This window comes from Zonotrichia leucophrys, chromosome 5, assembly GCF_028769735.1.
Source record: "Zonotrichia leucophrys gambelii isolate GWCS_2022_RI chromosome 5, RI_Zleu_2.0, whole genome shotgun sequence".
NCBI classification, from domain to species: Eukaryota; Metazoa; Chordata; class Aves; order Passeriformes; family Passerellidae; genus Zonotrichia; species Zonotrichia leucophrys.
The window spans coordinates 56728090-56748464 of record NC_088175.1 but is presented as its reverse complement, the minus strand read 5'-3'; the positions used below and the strand labels follow the sequence as shown (position 1 = coordinate 56748464).

At 52.5% G+C, this 20375-nt stretch overlaps 1 protein-coding gene across 1 annotated transcript; it reads right to left on the bottom strand.

Moving 5' to 3' along the window:
• Positions 1-14864: 14864 nt before the first annotated feature.
• Positions 14865-19889, bottom strand: DBX1 (developing brain homeobox 1). The gene is made up of 4 exons (XM_064716043.1): positions 19541-19889; positions 18938-19039; positions 16193-16395; positions 14865-15248 (listed from the first exon to the last, which is right to left on the bottom strand). Exons 1-4 carry the CDS (start codon positions 19887-19889, stop codon positions 14865-14867), a joined length of 1038 nt encoding a protein of 345 aa, XP_064572113.1.
• Between the last annotated feature and the right edge of the window lie 486 nt (positions 19890-20375).

Genomic DNA, 20375 nt, shown 5'->3' with positions numbered 1-20375 from the left:
ACCATCCTTCCAGCCCAGGTGAAAGCAGGAAGGAGAGCTACAGGAACAGCAGGAGGGCAGAGTCCCTTATTTGGATGGATTTCCCAAAGTCTCTTCTGCATTGTACGCTCTTTGTGCTCTTTAAAAGAATGGATTGCTGCTACAAAAATAATATTTTATCAGCCACAGCCAGGGCAAGGGGAGCTACAGCTGCAGAGCCAGGTGTGGGGGAGAGCTGGAGAAGTGAGGGAACAGGCAATCTTGTCAAAAATAAATCTTGTTTAGACTCACCAGTGCTGGGAACAAGGCAAACACGCTGTCCTGGATGCATCAGGGCCACAATGGCCCTGGTTTGGCTGTTGTCCTTTGCCCCCAAGCTTTGGCCTCACCCCTCTCCAGAGGAGCAGGGAATTCCTGCAGGGTCAGGGGACTCTGCTCCCACTGCAGGGATGTGCCCAGGAAAGGAGGGAGCTGCTCACAGTGCCTGAGCAGTGAGGAGCTGTGCACGGGCAGCTGGGGCTGGAAACCCTCACTCAGGATGGCACACTGGCTGTGCCAGGAAGCACATGCACTCACCTGTGCCCATTCCTGTGATGTGTCAGTCAGAAACCATGTAACCAGCACCTTGCTCCTCACTGCACCACTTAGAAATACATTAAAAACAGAAAAACCCCAAACAAACCAACCAAACAACAACCACAAAAGAGAGGGCTCAGTGCAGCATCACCTCAATGTTCTGCCCAGGGATGGACAGAAAGGAGGAGGAAAGCTGTTCTTCCAGTGCTGCCAGGCCTGCACCAAGCAATCTGAAACAGCCAAAATTGCCTCACCTGCACTTCCCTCCCTGCCCTGGCTGCTGAGGGACAGAGGCACCACAGCCCAGGCTGGCAGCACTCACACCCTGCTGGCACAGACACCTCCATGTTCCATCTCTGGCCCAACAAACCCAGGGTGTTTCTGCTGTCCTGTCACACTTGGCAAATGGCACTGACATTGATGCAGGCACAGACACCCTGTGTGGCTCTGGGGTCAGAGCCCCTTTGGCACAAAACCCCCAGAGAAGGTTGGAAGCAATCTGATAAATCTTCCTCCACAAAGCACCAGTTTATCAGATTATGCTCTTTTCTGACCCAGACATGGGGCAGCTGAGAGGCATTTTAAAAACTTTGATTCCATTTTCAGTCTCATGTGAAGGGTGAGACAATACAGATGTTAGAATTCACACCATCACAATCAGCAGCCGACTATTTCCTAATTCCAATACACTGTAAGTGTTTCTTGGCCTATCAGCTTCTGCCACACCATGCTGTAAGTGCCTTAAAGCCAAACATCTAAAATTACCCCTCCTGAATCTTATTACAATGCATCCTTCACAGTTCTATTTCTCTCAGGTATCCAGTCTTATTTACAAACCATCCTTTAAAACTTGTTTCTAGCCCAGTTCTCTCTCAGCAATGTCTATCCTATTCCGTGGCATTTCTAAGTCAGCATTTCTTATCTCAGAATTTCCATACAGATCCACACTATGTGAGCCTTCTGTCAAACTCTGGAAATTTCCTGCACATCCATTTCCCTCCCAGAGCTGTTCCCTGCCCAGCCCAGGGGCTGTGGGTGCTGCTGCAGGGCACAGGGGCTGGAGGGCACTGCAGTGTGACATTAAACAGCAAAGCAATTGCCAAGCACAAAGAGATCCATCCTCACCTGCTCTGATGGCTGAATCCCTGCGGCTCATCCTCGGCTGTCCCTGCTCCAGGGAGGATGGCCTGGGCTCACACGCTGCCCTGCCAGCAGAAGGGAAAGGGTTAATGGAGCTTTGGGGCACGTTCTGTCCCAGAGGGGTTGGGCACAGGCACGGGAAGCTCTCACACACAGAAAGGGTTAATGGAGCTGTTGGGCACATTCTGTCCCAGAGGGTTGGCACAAGCACGGGAAGCTCTCACACACAGAAAGGGTTAATGGAGCTTTGGGGCACGTTCTGTCCCAGAGGGGTTGGGCACAGGCACGGGAAGCTCTCACACACACAGAGAAAGGGTTAATGGAGCTTTGGGGCACATTCTGTCCCAGAGGGGTTGGGCACAGCCACGGGAAGCTCTCACACACAGATTATCCCGAGCCAGAGCCCTCCAGGGCACCCTGGAGACAGAGAGCAGGAGCAGACCCAGCTGCAGCGCTGATCCTGCTCCTGCTTTCCCCCAGGGGCAGGGACAGCATTCCCTCCCGGCCCCGAGAGCCCCAAGGACAGTCACTTATTGGGGTGGCACTGGAGCTGCCGCTTTGCTGCCACTCCTGCCCTACAGCCAGCAGGTTTCTGTGGGAGCAGGAGTTATTTGTGCAGGTCAGAGGCTGCACATCCCCGGAGCATTCCCTTAGGGACACAAAGCTTCCCACGTGCATTCTGTAGCCCAGTTTGTAATTTAAGTGCCTTTCAAGAGAGTTTAAATGAGAATGAGGTGGCTTGGTGCCAGCCCAGCATCAGATATGGGGCATGTGATAAACGCCAATCACTTGTTTTTAAAATTTTTAAAAGTTTAATAGTAACAAAATGGTTAAAAATAGTAACACAATTAGAGTAATAATAATTTGGACAAATTGAATTAAGACAATATGAGACAATAGAGACACAGAGTTATGGACGTCCGGGTACCCTTTCTGGGCAGCACGAGCCCGAAAAAGGACCCACGTTAACAAAGGATTAGCCCTTAAGAACAATGGCCCGTTGCATATTCATACACCTCCATCCATGATGCATTAATTGAATTCAAACACAGGATTCTGTCTGGTCAGTGTCAACTTCTTCCTTCTAATCCTAACAGGGCCTCCAAGGCGGGAAGTTAATCTCTTCTGATTAGGGAGCAATAAATTCCCTTTCTCTGAAAGATTCAGGTGTCCTGTGGCTGCTATATCCCTGAAAGCCCTTTCTGTTAAACAAAGCAACTTACATAGCATAGTTTCTATTTTAACAATTTTTATAACCTAAAACTATATTTAACACAGTACTTAAGAGAATTAATACAGCATTGCTTTCTAACACAACACGTATAATATTCATTTTAATATTTGCCAAAAGCCAATCATAAAATACACGCATTTTTCACAGGCATGAGGAGACTCACCAGACACATTCCCTGCAGACTCTCCCCTCTCAGCGCTCCAGCTGCAGCACTCGCATTTCTCACCGAGTTCTCTTTCCAGGATTCCCAGCAGGAAACTGGTGGCCGCTTCCAGATGCAAATCCCCAAGGCAGCGCTGCTCCTCTCCCCCCCGAACCCCCCCTGCCTCCATCCTTTCCTCCTTTTATAACCTCGGCCCCACCCAGCATTCACAGGGAGGCTCCCAGGTGCTTCCCAGACCCAAATCATTCCAGGTGTTTCGGGAATTAACAGAAATAAGCTCGTCCCTTTTGGGGTAACAAATTATCTGTTGCCCCATTCCCCCTTCTGTCTCCTGTTCCCTAAGGCAAAACACCCGGATCAGGTGGGGGCCAGGGGGAAAATGTCAAGTCCAAACCCAAACCAAAGTTGTTTTTCCGTCGGTTTCCCTCAGGACTGTTCAGTTTCCCCGCTGTTCCTCGGCCACAGGAGCAGCTTCTCTGTGGGGCCCGTGGGGTGGCACAGGGACCCCCGTCCCGCTGCCTGCCGAGAGCGGAGCCCGTCCCATCCCACCGCAGCCGGAGCGCGGCGCGGGTTTCGCTCCACGGAGCGCGATCGCAGCGAGCCGCGAGTGCCGGCACAGACCCGTCCCGCTCAGCAGCGGCTCCGGCAGCGGCGCCGCAGCACACACGGCCCTGTGTGCCGTGCCCTGCCCGAGCCAGGGGATTGTCCCGATCCCGGCCCCTGCGCGCCCCTGTCCCCTCCGGCCGCACCCGAGGGCGCCGTGCCCTGCCCGAGCCGGGGCATTGTCCCGGTCCCGGCACAGGGACGGCGCGGAGAGAGCGACCCCGCGTTCTGCAGGGCGGGCACGGGGCTGGGCACGGAACCGCAGCCCGGCCGCCTTGTCCCGGGACAGCAGCTGTCCTTGGCCATTCCTGCTGCTCCCGGGGCTAAAACCGCCTGGGGAATTGCTTCTGGTCACAGCCATCAGGTGTCTGACGGGAGTCCCTGAAACAAAGCTGAGTGTCTGTGACAAATGAGGGTGCTGAAGGTGGAGTGACAGCAGAGGGAACCTTGTTCCTGCCAGTTACCCATGGGGAGAAAGCAATTCCCAGCTTGGGAAACAGGGAAAGGGAATTCTGTGTCCTCTCCTGCTCAGGATACACATCTTCACTGTCCCATAAAGGGACCGTTTGAGCCTTTAGAGAGATTGCCGTGGGTCAAGGACCTGCTGCCTCGGCAGGGCAGGTTGAGCTGCTGTTTGTGATTGTGACAATGACCTGAAAAATTAGAAAAAATCAGTGGGAAGTTGTTCAGTGCACCGGCAGTGACAGAGAATGTGCTGGGCTGGTGTCACACTTAGAGATGGACAATGACCCTGAACACCCCAAACAGGCAAAGAAACCCTGAGCCACGCTGTGATCAGGCCCCGTAGGGGCGATTTATTGGAAGCGCCAGTGAGGAACAACGGGAATTCCCTGGCCCTCAGCTTGGTCCCGCCTGCCCACACCCCCTCCTCGGGAAGCGCTGCTCTTCCCGGCTGCAAAGCCAACAAACATTTTTTCCTCCGTCCCTTAAAACTCTTCTCTGAGAGCCGGCCCCGGGCCCCACCCTTATGCAGCACCCAGGGCATTCCAGCAGCCAGGATGGGGTGACAGGAAAACAGTGTCCCCCGGTGGCATTTCACTGATGGCACTGGGTCACCCGGCACACAGTGAGGTGGCTGCCTCAGCCCTCAGACCCCCTGCATTGCACTGGGGAGGAATGGCGGTTTTTACCCTAAAACACTCTGGGAAGGACGAGATGCAGAACACCCTCACCCCAAAGCTTACCAAGTGGTTTGGGGGCAGCGCAGCACTGAGCTCGTTGTGCAGGGCAGGCTGGATCCCTTTGCCCAACACAAACCATGAACCTCAATCCATCCCAGAGAGCTGCTGAGCTCCCAGCAGGATTGCCCCTGCATGGTGCAACGTGTTCCCAAGCTCCCGTGGAGCTGGGTGAGCACCTTGAGGTGAAATCCACCACCAAACCCATGGCACCCTCAGAGCGTGGCTGGGCACTGGGGCTGGGCTCAGGACAGGGGGCTGGAGGCCAGGGTGGAGCGAAGAAAGGCCCATTTCCCTCCTTTTTTAAAAACTCTGTGTGTTTAACCCTTGGTGCCCATTAGCCCCACACGCAGAAGCACCCTCAGGATGTGCTCTGAGCCTCCACACTCACACCTGAGCTCACTGTGCACCATGGAGCCTCCTTTGCCCCAACCCACGAGGTAATTTCTGTTTTCTCTTTCAGCAACATGGGATGGGAGCCCCCCTCCTCCTCAGCAGCCTGGGGAGCTGAGCTGACAAGAGGAGCACCCACCACAAGAAGCTCATCAATGCTGCCCCAGCCCCTCGTGGACAGAACTGCTGTGGGTACAGCAATGATAACATGGCTGGCTCTCGTGAAGAACCACTCCTTGCTCTCAGGAGCACATTTAGAGGAGGAGAGCAGCTGTACCTTGGCCAGGGTTAGGGGGCCCTGCTGCCAGCCAGGTGTGGGAGAAGGAGAGCTGGATCTCCTGGACTGTGTGGGTGCATGGCCTGGCACGTGTGACCCACAGAGGGACTGCTCTGTGTGGGGCACACTGGCACTCAGTGCACCCTGATGCCACCAAGGTGTGTGGGAGTGGATCCCAGTCCCATTTCTGGGCTCACAGGAGGGTCCCAGCAGCTGGAGTGAATTATCTGGGAGCGAGGGGCACAAACAGCCCGTGGTGGCTGCCCAGAGGCTCTGCATGCCCAGCACAGCCCAGCAGTGAGTGTGCCACAGACTCCAAAGGACAGCCCAGCCCAGCAGTGAGTGTGCCACAGACCCCAATGGACAGCCCAGCCCAGCAGTGAGTGTGCCACAGACCCCAAAGAACAGCCCAGCCCAGCAGTGAGTGTGCCACAGACCTCAAAGGACAGCCCAGCACAGCCCAGCCCAGCAGTGAGTGTGCCACAGATCCCAAAGGGCAGCCCAGCCCAGCAGTGAGTGTGTCACAGACCCCCAAGGACAGCCCAGCACAGCAGTGAGTGTGCCACAGACCCCAAAGGACAGCCCAGCAGTGAGTGTGTCACAGACCCCAAAGGACAGCCCAGCCCAGCAGTGAGTGTGTCACAGACCCCCAAGGACAGCCCAGCACAGCAATGAGTGTGCCACAGATTCCAATGGACAGCCCAGCCCAGCAGTGAGTGTGTCACAGACCCCAAAGGACAGCCCAGCACAGCAGTGAGTGTGTCACAGACCCCACAGGACAGCACTTTTGGGGTTGCTGCTGCACAGACAGAAGCCATCAGAGAGCTGATGCCCTGCCTGCTCTCCCAGATGAGCCCTCTGCTGTGGGACTGCTGAGAGCTGAAGAACAACAGGAACCAATCCCCACAGCAGCCCTGCACCATCAGCAATTCCTCATCACAACTAAAACTGGCTGTAGAACAGCCCAACAATGACAAAGTGCTTTTTTTTTCTTTTCCTCCCTTAATTAAACCAAAATAAAGCCCTAAATAAGTCTTGTCTCGATGTGTGTGTGATTCCCATTCCCAGGAGATGTTTTGGAAACTGGGGAGCCAAGGAGGGGTCAGCAGGGCCTGTCCAGCCCTATAGGGCCATGCCTGAGTCCAGTGCACACTTGGGATTATTTTCAAACCAGGACAGGTCATTTAAAGTCATTGAAGTCCCTACTAAGGGTTACTTTAGGTCACAGGGGTCATGAGAGGTCATTTGAGGTCACAATCGGGGTTACTGCAGGTCATAGGGGTCGTTTGAGGACACAAAGGTTACTGTAGGTCATTTGAGAATTTTTTGGTTTTTCCAGGGGTTACTTTAGGTCATTTTTTGTCCATCCCCGCAGAAACGACCAAACATCTCCAGGGCTGCAGGGCATTGCCCATCCCCTCACAAACATCTCCAGGGCTGCAGGGCATTGTCCATCCCCTCACAAATAACCAAACATCTCCAGGGCTGCACGGCATTGTCCATCCCCTCAGAAATGACCAAACATCTCCAGGGCTGCAGGGCATTGTCCATCCCCTCACAAACATCTCCAGGACTGCAGGATTCTGTCCTCACAAGCAGCCAAACATCCCCAGGGCTCCTGGCAGCTGACCCTGGCTAACTCCAAATGGAGCTGACTCTTCTGACCTTAAAAGACCAGCTGGTGACAGCAAGGACCGTTCCAGGGGCTGCAGTAACCCCTGACCTTCACCCTCCTCGGGAGTGCACAGGAACAGCCAGAGCATTTCTGTGCCAGCCCTGCCATCCCTGTGGCTCTGTGCCATCCCAGGGCTGCAGGGATGTTCTGGCTCTGTGTGTGTGAATGGCACTGGCCTGCAGTGCCACGTGAAGGCAGTGGGGCACAGAGGTCAGCCAGTTTGCCATGGGATCCCTGAGTGCTTCCTGCTGCCAGGGGAGGGTTCCCAAATGTGCAAACGGGTTTGGGGTGTCACACAAGCCCTGCTGGCTGTGGGGAGCCCAGCAGAGGAAATCCCTGAGGCAGAGCTGGGCAGGCAGCGCTCCATGGCCCTGCACACATCCCTTGGTGCACAAACTCCATTTCCTGATGGGTGCAGGCCCATCCCTGCACAGGCAGCGCTTCATGGCCCTGCACACATCCCTTGCTGCACAAACTCCATGGTGGTGGGTTATTTGCTCCAGAATCTTTTCTTTTCATCTCAGAGATGAATATACATTTTGGGAGCAGGGTTTGAAACACCAGTTTGCTTCAGGAAACTTCTCATGAGCAAGTATGGGAAGCCAGAACTAAATCCCTTTTGGACATTTTATTTCCCAGGGAATCAGGCCCACTTTGTTTATTATCTAGCAAAACCCCAAGCAGAATGTAGAAACCAAGCCTGAATCAGAAAGGAGCATTATAAACATACTGAAGCTGTCTTTCCCTGGCAATGGGGAAATACATTGCTTCATATTAATGTGAAAAAGAAATGGTACAGTGGTAAAGGAATAAAAGCAAAGGCAGCTGAAGAGTCTGAGAGGAAAGCTGATGTGTCACAGACAGTCTGAGGGGTGAAGCTGGGGTGTGAGGCTCTGGGATGGCTCTGGTGTCTCTGCTGCCTTTGGCAGGTTTGTTACACAGCCCAGGCACTCTGGGCTCTGCACAAGGCTGGGTTCCTGAACTTTGGGGTGAAATAACAGGGTCAGGGGGGAAATGGGGCAGGTGGTTTGGGAAGGTTTGGGAGTTTGGGATTAAAGGAGGCTGCAGCCATGAGAGAAGGGAGGGAGGGAGAGAAAGGAAGAAAAAGACAGAGAATGAGAGAGAGAAAAAAACGGGAGAGAAAGAGAAAGAGAGGGAGAGAGAGAAAAAGAGAGAAAAAAAAAATGAGGGAAGGAGGGAGAGAAAGAGAGAAAAAAAGGGAGAGGGAAAAAGCAGGAGAGAGAAGGAGAGAGAGAAAAACCCAGGAGAGGGAGAGAAGAAGGGAGAGAGAGGGAGGGACAGAGAGAGAGAAAAAAACAGGAGAGGGAGAGAGAGAGAATAAAATGGGAGAGAGAGAAAGAAAGAGGAAAAAAACAGGAGAGGGAGAGAAAGAGAGCAAAAACTGGGGGGGAGAGAGAGGGAGAGAATGAGAGAAAAGTCAGGAGAGGGAGGGAGAAAGGGAAAGGAAAAACCCCCTTGGGCACGTTCCCCAGTGCCTCTCCCTTTACTGGACCAAAGCTGCAGGACTCTCTGCTTTCTGGGACAAAGCTGTGGCATTTCCTGACAGGTGGGGAATTGTCTGGGACCCTGGCCCTGCCCAGCTCCAGCTCGTGGCTGGAGGGGCTGGGGGTGCCTGGCCCAGTTCGGTGCCCCCAGTTTGGGGCCCAGCTCCCCTGGGTGCTGCTGGCACCTGGAGGTGCACGGGACACCTGAGGCACCCAGGACACAGAGAGGGGACATGGGGGCCAGGGGCAGGCACAGAAAGGAGCACGTGCATGTCCAGAGCGGGCACTGAGGGACAGGCAGGAAGGGTTTTGGCAAACCTCACTGATAAGAGCCAAAATGAGGGATGCAGGGCCCCAGGCAGCTCTCCAAAATGCAGTTTATTGTGTCCAAGAGGTTTCAGCAGCCCAGGGCTGTGGGTGACAGAGCTGTGCCCTCAGCTGTCAGCTCCAGCTGCAGGCAGGCCTGGAGACCCTTTGTGTGTCAGGCCAGGCTTTGGTGACACATTATCTCTTACAGGGTACACAGAATTGGTCCCTGAACCCGTGGGCACAGACTCCCCAAGGAGCAGGGACACCCACCGGAACGGGAGCTGCTGTAGGCAAAGCCAGGCGGGGGGGGCTCCTCACGGAACGGGGCCCCTCCGGGCACCAGGGGCTCCCCCATCCTCCCCGGGAAATCCCGCGCACCGCAAAGGAGCCGCACTTTCCATCCAGGGGCGCAGAAACCTCTTGTGGGACCAGAGCCAAAGAGTCTGCTGAGAGCGATGCAGCCAAAGCTCTTCTGTGGATGCTTTGCTGCCCAAAGTCCTTCCGAGGTACTGAGGCTCCCTCTGGCGCTGCAGGCCAGAGCAAAGTCACGCTGGGCGCCAGAAAATTGGAATAGGATCCCAATATTTCCAGGTGGAACGTGCCCGGGCTGTTCTGGCCTCAGCTTCTTGGCCGGAGGGGACTGCTGTGGTATTTTACACAGAGACACCTCCGGCCGGCCGGGAATCGCGGCCGGGCACTGGAAAAACCCAGCCCAGGCTTGGAGAAGGCTTGGTTTTACCCCTGGTGAAGAGAAAGGAGACGGATTCTGCCGGAGGGTTAAAATCCAGAGCTTTGTTCCAAGGGCACGGACACCTGCACGGCAGGAACAGCCCTGGCAGATGCCGAGCTCCTGGGCCCAAGGCCCTTTAAGCCAGGGAGAGGGGAGGGAAGGACAGGGGAGCACCAGCCTGCTGGGAGGAGGAGGGTCTCGGCCGAAAATGGCACTTGGCCACCCCAATGGCATCTCCTGAACTCCTGCCAAGCGCACGGCAGCCTCGCTGGAATGTGCACATTGACTGACAGCGTCCCGGCAAGGGGACAAGGGGCAGGGACGGCTGGCTCACCGGGGACACAGGGGAGTCTGAGACTGCAGCACACTGCAACATCCTGGAACTGAGCTCTTGCATCGTGTGCTCCTCTTCAAGGTTATTGCAATGCTATTTCCTGGATGACAAGTGTTCTTCAAAAGAGGTTCATTTTTAAAAAATTTAATTTAATTTAATTTAATTTTATTTTATTTTATTTTTATTTTATTTTTTACTCAACCTGCTCCCACTAAAGGGCTGTGTGCAGGAGCCTTGTCTGCCTGGCTGTGGCTGCATGAAAACACTTCCAGCTTCCCCATTAGTGCAGGACACTGCTGCTACTTATTTTATTTTATTTTATTTTATTTTATTTTATTTTATTTTATTTTATTTTATTTTATTTTATTTTATTTTTTACTCAACCTGCTCCCACTAAAGGGCTGTGTGCAGGAGCCTTGTCTGCCCGGCTGTGGCTGGGTGAAAACACTTCCAGCTTCCCCATTAGTGCAGGACACTGCTGCTACTTATTTTATTTTATTTTATTTTATTTTATTTTTATTTTATTTTTGACTCAACCTGCTCCCAGCAAAGGGCTGTGTGCAGGAGCCTTGTCTGCCCGGCTGTGGCTGGATGAAAACACTTCCAGCTTCCCCAGTTGTGCAGGACACTGCTGCTACTTATTTTATTTTATTTTATTTTATTTTATTTTATTTTATTTTATTTTATTTTATTTTATTTTATTTTATTTTATTTTATTTTATTTTATTTTATTTTATTTTATTTTATTTTATTTTTATTTTATTTTATTTTATTTTATTTTATTTTATTTTATTTTATTTTATTTTTTACTCAACCTGCTCCCAGCAAAGGGCTGTGTGCAGGAGCCTTGTCTGCCTGGCTGTGGCTGCATGAAAACACTTCCAGCTTCCCCATTTGTGCAGGACACTGCTGGAGAAGCTGTTGGAGCAGAGGGACACTCTCCAGGTCTGTCAACAACAGCTCTGCAGGCAGCAGCAGCACAGACTCTCCAATAAAGTGATTTATTTCCTGTTCTCCCCCTGTCCAAAAGCCACTCTCCCACGCTGGCAGGCACAGATGTAGAACCAGCTGGTTTCCTAAGGGATGAAATAGTTGAGAATTTGCTGCCCTGAGCTCACAACCATCAAAGGTAAGTTCCCCTCTCTGCCCCATCATTCCCCAGCCTGGGAGATGGCCCTCTTGTCTCTGAGAAGGAAGAAAATTCACACAAGGCCTCTGGGCTGCTGGGTCTCTAAACAGAGCTCTGATATCCTACAGCAGAGGTGGTTGTGGGAGTGTGTTACACATGGGATTACCAGAGTTTCCAAAACTCTGGGTGCCACTGATGTCATTATGGGAAGCATTCCCTCTCCATGAAGGCAGGAAAGGCTTCTCATGGTCGGAGCTCAGTGCCTCCCTCCGGGTGTCCAGAGCTGCCAGGACCCTGGCACGCTCCCCAGAACACGGGGAATTGATTGTGACCCCTGGAGCAAGTCACCAGCTTTGTATGAGGACATGAAAGTCACACAGGTTTGAATGGTGTAATAACGCAATGATCACAGGGTGAAAATGTAGATTTTAGGATTTTTGGTATGGAGGTTATGGGGACAAGATGGAGGAATCTGGGCATGTCCAGCCTTTCTCCTTCTTCTTCTTGCTCTCCATTTTCTGCAGCGATGCTGGCACTTTGGGATTGGTCTAGAGTGGAAGCGCACTGTCTAACACAGGTGATGGGTATTGGGAATTTAGTGTAAATATGCTATGCGTAGTTTGCAGTATAAAAGGACAACACAGAGTGCCTGTGGCTGCCCTGCTGAGCAGATCTCGGCTGGGCAGAAAGAAAATTTTACAGATAAGAATGAATGAACAGCCCCAAGAGCGAACAGTGAAGAGTCCGGGCTCGTTCTGCATCCGCACGGGCCGCAGCAGAGACGCCCTGCACATCTGGGGCAGCAATGAACGCCCAGAGCCCGGAGCTGGCAGCCCGATGCCTTTCATGGGGATTGCGATGGAGCAGCACCACCCAGCGCAGAACAGGAGCCAGGACACAAACCCGAGCCGGGGGAAGGAACGAGCTGGGGAGCTCAGATCCGTGTGAGCCGCTGACCCTCGGCCCCAAGGGGGTTTCTGACAGTGCCATTGCACAGCGCTCAGCCTCGCGCTTTGTGCCACACCTCCAGCCTCCAGTCCCAAATCCGGCCCGGCTGTTTGTGACCGTGTTCACAGGGAAGTGTTGCAGAAGGAGGCTCCTTTTCTGCAGCCACAGATGCAGTCTGACAGCTGCTGGTAAACAAAACCAAGCCCTTTAATTTCATATTAAGGTATCCCTGAATCTCAAATGTTTGTGCTTAGTAGTCACACAATGGTTTTTTGCTATTAAAAAAAAAAGACTCTGAAAGGAGAAAAGAATAAATAAAGTGTAGGATTTATTATTGTCACACTGCTTTTAATGGAGGGATGGGATTTTTTTTTGGGCTAAGAGCAATTTATTGTTCAGATAAACATCAGTCTCAGAGGCTGGCAGATTTTAGAAGGGCAAGCCGTCAGCTATAGTTCAAGAGTAGTTACAGATTCTTTGTTATAAGACAATATACAACTTTCTAAATTAATATAGTTGCTGCAGGGTTTATTTTGCTTTTCTAACCTACTACTTTTACTAAATTTTGCTGCACTGTGGATACTTTTGCCTAATGGAATTCTGTCTCACATCTACACATATGCTTTTGTTATAACCTCTAAATTCCTAACCTATTTCATATTATTACATTACTACACTACAAACTTCTCATCATCTCACTTAAACAGTTTCTTACGTACTTAAGGTATATTCTTACAACTATAGAAACATAAGTTAATTATTTTTCTACTTAATGTCTGTGTATTGTATTTTTATATCAAACTAAGCTTCTCCTAAGGCTGCAAATTAAACTCTTCTGTGTCTGTGGAAGTTTCTATTTTTCTGGTTCCCACAGAATTAATAAATGTCACATTTTGGGTAAGGATTTTCCCCTGTTAAATGGCAATTCCATGATATTTTTCATTTATTAAGCCTATTTGTTGAGCAGTGCAAGATGTAATAGCCCTCATGCTGAAAGAAGCAATCTTCAAAAGTTGTTCCTGACAGCATTTCTAGTGCAGGGAAAATGCAAAGAGCAGAGGGTATCAGATCAGTTTCTGCTGAGCAATGAATTGGAGGGTTTTGTACAAGCAATACCTGTTCTTGTTTTGGAACAAGATATTCTTATCTCCTTCCTTTCTGGAGCGTTGCAGTATGTGTGAGGGCATCTGTGTTCTCTGGAGCAGCCACTGGATTTAGAAACAAACTGTGTATTGAATCAGTTCTGTCTTTATGAGTCGTTTAACCACAGCCTGATGCTCACTGGATGTGCTGGTGTTGGCGGGGGCAGAGTAAGTTTTGTTGGCAGGGGACATCTGCTGCATTTGTTTCTCTTGTTTTGGTGAGTTATGAATGGCAGGCATTAAGATCATGGGGCAGAAAATAAATGCAATGTTGTAATGAAATCTCTGTTTCAGAAAAACACTGATATTTCTGTAGTGTATCACAAAAATGTAAAACCAAGCAGCAGGTGGGTGGTTAAGGATTTGCCTGGTTTTACAGTAACAGTTATAGCTGGACCTGAGGCTGGAGAGTTAAGTTGATCTCTTTCATTCTGTTTCTCTACCCTGTAAGACTACCAAATGATCAGATTTGGAAATCTACTCTTTTTTTTTTTATTTGACAATCATCCACTTTAATATATATACATATTTAGAGTCTGTACATGGTAAAATACAAAATAAAAGTGTTTCTTTATAAGTTACACAATTACACAGCTGCATTCACCTGTAGTTTAGCTGTCATTTAATTAAAATAAAAGAGAGAAGCATTGTTGAGCCGTTGTTATAATCATTGACAATAACCTTGGTATAAAACACCCATACAGAGTAAGTGTACAAAATAGTGTACAGTTCATATAAGCTGTGCAAAGACAGCAAAGTTCAGTTAAAAATCAAAGAGATGTATCCACTTTCCTCTGTCCACACCACGGATAGGAGAAGCAAAGTGGAAAATAAGCACAAACATAGGCAAGAAGGTGGGTTAGACAGTGCTTTGAACACAATATTGATGAATAAATTAAGAGGAAAATCATAAATATATAAGATCTCCATTACACAGGGCATGCTTGCATTGTACCTTCAAAGTCGTTCCAGGGATTGGGATGGATTTGTTGCACGAGCATGGTGCCATTTGGGGTGAGGAGGGAGGCAGAGCTTGCTCTGGGTCCCTCTAGGTTATTTATTTTGGAAGAAAGTGTTGCTAGATCAGACAAGCCTTCAGCAGCAGCTGAAGTAATACAGTAGCTGGAAATTCGCTTGAAAGCTAACAGAAATTGTCATGCTGTCTATATTGTATTTTTGATGATTTTTTTTATCTGGGGGAAGAAGTTTCCTTTCCTACAGGGAAATTTCCCTTTCCTCCCTGGTGTACAGCCAGGAGCTGCCTGTTGTCTGTTTTTTGCTAAATGAGAAATTATTGATTGCTGAGCAGAGAGAGTAATGAAAAGTTGGGCAGATACCATGAACATGAAAACCTCTCCACAGGGCAACAAATGAGGAATAGCAGTGAGAAGGAAGCCTTGCAGCTATTGTGATAAAGAACCTGCACTGAAGCAGCATGTGGACATTGGGGTGGGACAGCACCTCTTCAATTTATAGCACTCTGGTTTATTTACATCTTTGCAGAGTCCTCGTGTGATGGTAGGGTGATCTAAGATACTGTTATCTCCTCCTCTTCTTCCTCCCCTTCATCATCCTCCTCCTCTGAGTCTGAGAAGTCTGAGGGCTTGCTGGGGCTGCTGGAGTGGGATGGAGAAGGAGACATCTGGGAGTCCAGTCTGTCCCTCAGGTGCAGGTGTTCTGGGGACGGGTGGTAGGTCAGGGGGTGCTGGGGGCTGGCCGGGCACACAGGGGCAGCCTCCTCCTCCTCCTCCTCCTCCTCCTCTCCCGAGCACTTCTTGCCCACATCACTGAGGTCTGGGTGAGGGTTGAACTTGGTGGGGAGGGTCTGTTCTCTGCAGCCACCTGAGGAGAGGAGCTCTCTTTCTTTGGAGTTCCTCCATTTCATCCTCCTGTTCTGGAACCAGATCTTCACCTAGGGGACAAAGCAGCAAGGAAGTGAAATGGTTCAGCGAAATGGGCACCAGAAAAGGTGGCTTTGGCTGCATCCTCAAAACCCTGCACAAGGCTAACAGGAACCACAGAATCTGATCTTTGGAGGAGCCTGGGAGAGAGCTCAGGTGGCATCAGCTGGATGGTCCTTGTTCACGCCAGCTGGTGGGTCACAATTTTTGGCTGTTCTGCCTGCTATGTTGTCATCAGGCTGCTTCCTGCCTTTCTCCCTTCCCATCCCTTCCCATCCCCTTCTCCCATCCCCTTCCCCTTCCCCATCCCTTCCCATCCCCTTCTCCCTTCCCATCCTCCCTTCTCCCATCTCCCTGCTCCCATCCCCTTCTCCCTTCCCATCCCTTCCCATCCTCCCATTCTCCCTTCCCATCCCTTCTCCCATCTCCTGCTCCCATCCCCTTCTCCCTTCCCATCCCTTCTCCCATCTCCCTCCTCCCATCCCCTTCTCCCTTCCCATCCCTTCCCATCCCTTTCTCCCATCTCCCTCTCCCTTCCATCCCTTCTCCCTTCCCATCCCCTCTCTCCCATCCCCTTCTCCCTTCCCATCCCTTCCCATCCCCTTCTCCCTTCCCATCCCTTTCTCCCATCTCCCTGCTCCCATCCCCTTCTCCCTTCCCATCCCCTTCTCTCATCTCCCTGCTCCCATCCCCTTCTCCCATCTGCCTGCTTCCCATCCCCTTCTCCCTTCCCATCCCTTCCCATCCCCTTCTCCCTTCCCATCCCTTCCCATCCCCTTCTCCCATCTCCCTGCTTCCCATCCCCTTCTCCCTTCCCATCCCCTTCTCCCATCTGCCTGCTTCCCATCCCCTTCTCCCTTCCCATCCCCTCCTCCCCTGCTTCTCTCAAGCTGCCCCAGCCAGTGGGGTCTCCCCACACACCCTCTGCCCGCCCATCCCCAGCCCTCCCTCTCACCTGCGAGTCCTTGAGGCCCAGCTTGGCCGCCAGCTTCTTCCTGTCGGGTTTGCTGATGTACTTCTGCTTCTGGAACATCTTCTCGAGCGCCTTGCGCTGCACGTCCGAGAAGACGGCGCGGCGCAGCATCCCCCGGCGGGGCTTGCCGCGGGCGGCCAGCGGCCACGAGAAGGTGCCAGGGATGGGCACCACGGCGGAGGCGGCTGCGGGACGGACACACGGACACACTGAGCCGGGGGGACAGACCCTCACCGTCCCTGCCCGCCCTCATCGACCCGGGGCCGTGGAAAGAAGCTTTGGGTTTATCCGAGCGTCCCCTTTCAGGCAGTGGTGGCTGGGATTAGGTCTGTCAGCTCCATGGAGAACACGGGGCAGTGCTGGGATTAGGTCTGTCAGCTCCCATGGAGAGCATGGGGCAGTGGTGGCTGGGATTAGGTCTGTCAGCTCCATGGAGAGCACGGGGCAGTGCTGGGATTAGGTCTGCCAGCTCCCATGGAGAGCACGGGGCAGTGCTGGGATTAGGTCTGTCAGCTCCATGGAGAGCACGGGGCAGTGGTGGCCAGGATTAGGTCTGTCAGCTCCATGGAGAGCATGGGGCAGTGCTGGGATTAGGTCTGTCAGCTCCATGGAGAGCACGGGGCAGTGCTGGGATTAGGTCTGTCAGCTCCATGGAGAGCATGGGGCAGTGCTGGGATTAGGTCTGCCAGCTCCACAGAGAACACGGGGCACTGGTGACTGGGATTAGGTCTGTCAGCTCCATGGAGAGCACGGGGCAGTGCTGGGATTAGGTCTGTCAGCTCCATGGAGAGCACGGGGCAGTGGTGGCCGGGATTAGGTCTGTGAGCTCCATGGAGAGCACGGGGCAGTGGTGGCCGGTTTTGTTGGGAGATTCAAAGCTCCCCCGGTCTGAAAAGGCAAAGCGAGGCGTACCGGCTAAGACAGAGATATAATAAAAAAGCTCTCCCTCCCACTCAGAAGCATTCGATTTTTTTTTTTTTCCAGCTGCTTTTATCATTTCAGATGCTTTATTATGCTGGAGATGAAAATGAGGACTTTTCTGATTCCGAACAAAACCGCTCCTCTTCAGATGCAGTTTTGATCAATTGGTATTCATCTTTTTATAATAATCTCTTCTCTCTCCCTCCCCCCTGCTCCAAAGTTGGAAAATTCAATTCGAAGACATGAAAAGTTGCAGCTAATTAGCACACTGCCTGGTTCCCAATGGCATTAGTATGATAAAAAAGGGCAGAGTTTCGCCTTAAAAAAAAAAGGAGGGGGGAACCTCCCCAAGAGAGACAGAGATGCTAATGAAGTGTGAATGGTAATTGTGTAGTAATGAACTAACAGAAAAAGACTGAGGACAAGCAGCTAACGCCATATATTATTGGAACAAAAGAGATTTACACTTTCAAACTAAACACAACGGCATGCCAGGCTCCTCGGGAGAATACTGATGGCACAATCGTCTCTTTCCCCAAATCATTTTCATTAAATGGACATGAAAAGCTATTTATAAAGCTCAAGTTGTTTTTGTTAGGCTATTCACATGCTGGAGAAAGGAAGCAAATTCCATTATCCAGAGGATGAATAGAAGAGCTTGGGTTATTTTTTTTCTCTCTCTCTCCCTTTCCCTGTTTTCTTTTTAAATTCATTGCTTGTTTGTGTAATTAGATTAAAATTTTAAAAATTAAAAAAATTAAAAAAATTGTTCTCTGAGCATCACAATATTTCGGTGCTGTAGCAACCACAGCTCCGTGGCCTTGCTTTCTCTCCTTTCCCCGTGTTGTTGGATGGTGTAACTGGGAAGGCGGAGGAGTGAAGGGTTGGTAGGTGGAGGAGGTGATGGAGCAGAGGGTGAGGAGGTGATGGAGCAGAGGGTGAGGAGGTGATGGAGCAGAGGTAGAGGAGGTGATGGAGCAGAGGGTGATGGAGCAGAGGGTGAGGAGGTGATGGAGCAGAGGGTGATGGAGCAGAGGTTGATGGACCAGACTGTGATGGAGGAGAGGGTGGTGGAGCAGAGGGTAGTGGAGGAGAGGTGGAGGAGGTGATGGAGCAGAGGGTGATGGAGCAGACTGTGATGGAGCAGAGGGTGGTGAAGCAGAGGTGATAGAGCAGAGGGTGATGGAGCAGAGGGTGAGGACACGGTGGAGGTGATGGAGCAGAGAGTGATGGACCAGACTGTGATGGAGCAGAGTATGATGGAGCAGAGGGTGATGGAGCAGAGGTGGAGGAGGTGGTGGAGCACAGGGTGATGGAGCACAGGGTGATGGAGCAGAGGGCGATGGAGCAGAGGGTGAGGCAGCCACAGAGCCCCGCTGGAGCCGCCCGGAACGCGGAGAGGTTTGGGGGACGCCGAGAGGCTCCGTCCCTCTTCCTTCCCTTCCCTCTCCCCTCCCTCCCTGCGCGGAGCTGACCGCAACTCGTGGTGCTGAAACATCCCCGGGCCGGGCGGGATGGAGAGGGAGAGAAGGAAGGAGGGAGGGAAGGAGGGAAGGAGGGAGCGGGACCCGCCTCGCCCCGGGACCGTGACAATCCCGGCTAATTTGCGGAGCAGCGGGGGGAGCGGGCAGGGAATGTCAGGCAGTCACTGCCTGTGCTAAATCGGGCAGCAAATTGGCGCGACTGATGCTTGAATGTTGTACTCCGTCCAACCTCTGAACTGCGGCATAACCCCGCGGGGGGAGCGCGGGCACGGGCACAAAGCAGCGCGCTGTGCCCGCACACAGCGACACTGCCAACACCCACCTGGGAAATACGAGGATCGCAGGAAGGGCTGGAAGGATCCTTCAAAGTACGGGAACGAGAAAGTCTTTGGCGGGACGCTCTGAAGCAACGCAGGGGAGGTTTCTAGTAAATAAATAAAATCAAATTAATCGGAAGGTTTGGATTCGACCGACGGCGAGGTTGGGTTCTGTCGCTCGGTCTGGAGACCAGCGCTGGGTACTTTTAGAAAAAATAAAGGAATCAGACCGAACTTGGAAGGGCCGAGGGAAAGAGGCACTTTTGCTGGTTTTGCCAGCAAAGCGGCACCACACAATGTGAGGACAGGCTCAGCCAGAAGACACGGCCTGGCTCTGGGACCCCTCGGCTCTGGGAGCCCAAGGCTCTGGGAGCCCTCCCTCCGCCTGCTCCTCCCGTCCGTCCCGGCCCCGGCAGCGCTGCCCTCGCCCTGGAAAGCCGAGCGCTGACGCCGGAGGGCTCTGCAAGCCCAGCGGGGCTCTACAGCTCGGCACCGGCTCCGCCGCTCGGCACCGGCTCCCGCCCCGCTCTCCTAACGCGGTCCCCGCGCTCCCCCGCCCCGGGGTGGTGTCCCCAGCCCCCGGTGCCACCCGGGCTGTCCCCGCTTACCGGCTCGGGGCGCGGAGGACAGGATGGCATTGACTCCGAACTTGAGGAAGGTGGAGTCGCCGCGGGAAGGCTGCGGCGAGCAGCCCCTCCTGGGGCCGGCGGTGGGGCCGGGCAGCTCCGGGGTCCCCGCGTCCGTCCGGGCCGCCGAGCCCGGCGGGGACACGCCGGCCGCGGGGGCGCTCCTGGGCAGGTAGCCGGCCGGCCTGCTGATGCGGATCAGATCTTCCACCAGGAAGCTGGAATGGCTGGAGAAGGCCGACTGCAGCGCCTGCGGCACGGTGAGGGTGGGCGTGGGCCGGAGCAGGCTGGGGTACACGGCCGGGGGGGCGAGCAGGCCGGGGAACATCATCGCGGGCGCCGCTCGCCGCCTCGCTCGTTCGCTCCCTTTTGTTTTCTGCCCTGCAAACCTGGGTCGGTAAAGATCCGGCCAGCGAGCCTGGCGGAGTTCTCTGCGCCCCTTCCTCATGGACCGTGCGTTTTATAGTGGTCAGCCCCGCTGAGGCTCTTTCAAAAGTGACAGCCTCAACAATGGGGTTCAACAAAGTTCTCCACTTGAGCTTCATTCAGGGCGAGCTCCCGGCTTCTCCATTGGTCCGGGGCCGCAATTTATGATTGGATTAGACTTCATAAGCAACCGGGGCACAATGGCCCCGCCACAAAGAAAGTGTAGTCATCAATTTTGCATATTGACCGCCTCTTTGGAATACAGCGCTCCAAAGGCTCCCAGCAGGGTTTTGTTCAGAGGCAACACACACAGGCTAATTAAATGCCTATTTAAAAGTTTCAAATGACATCTTGCCTCGTAGAAAGGGAATTATTTAAAGAAAGCACTAAA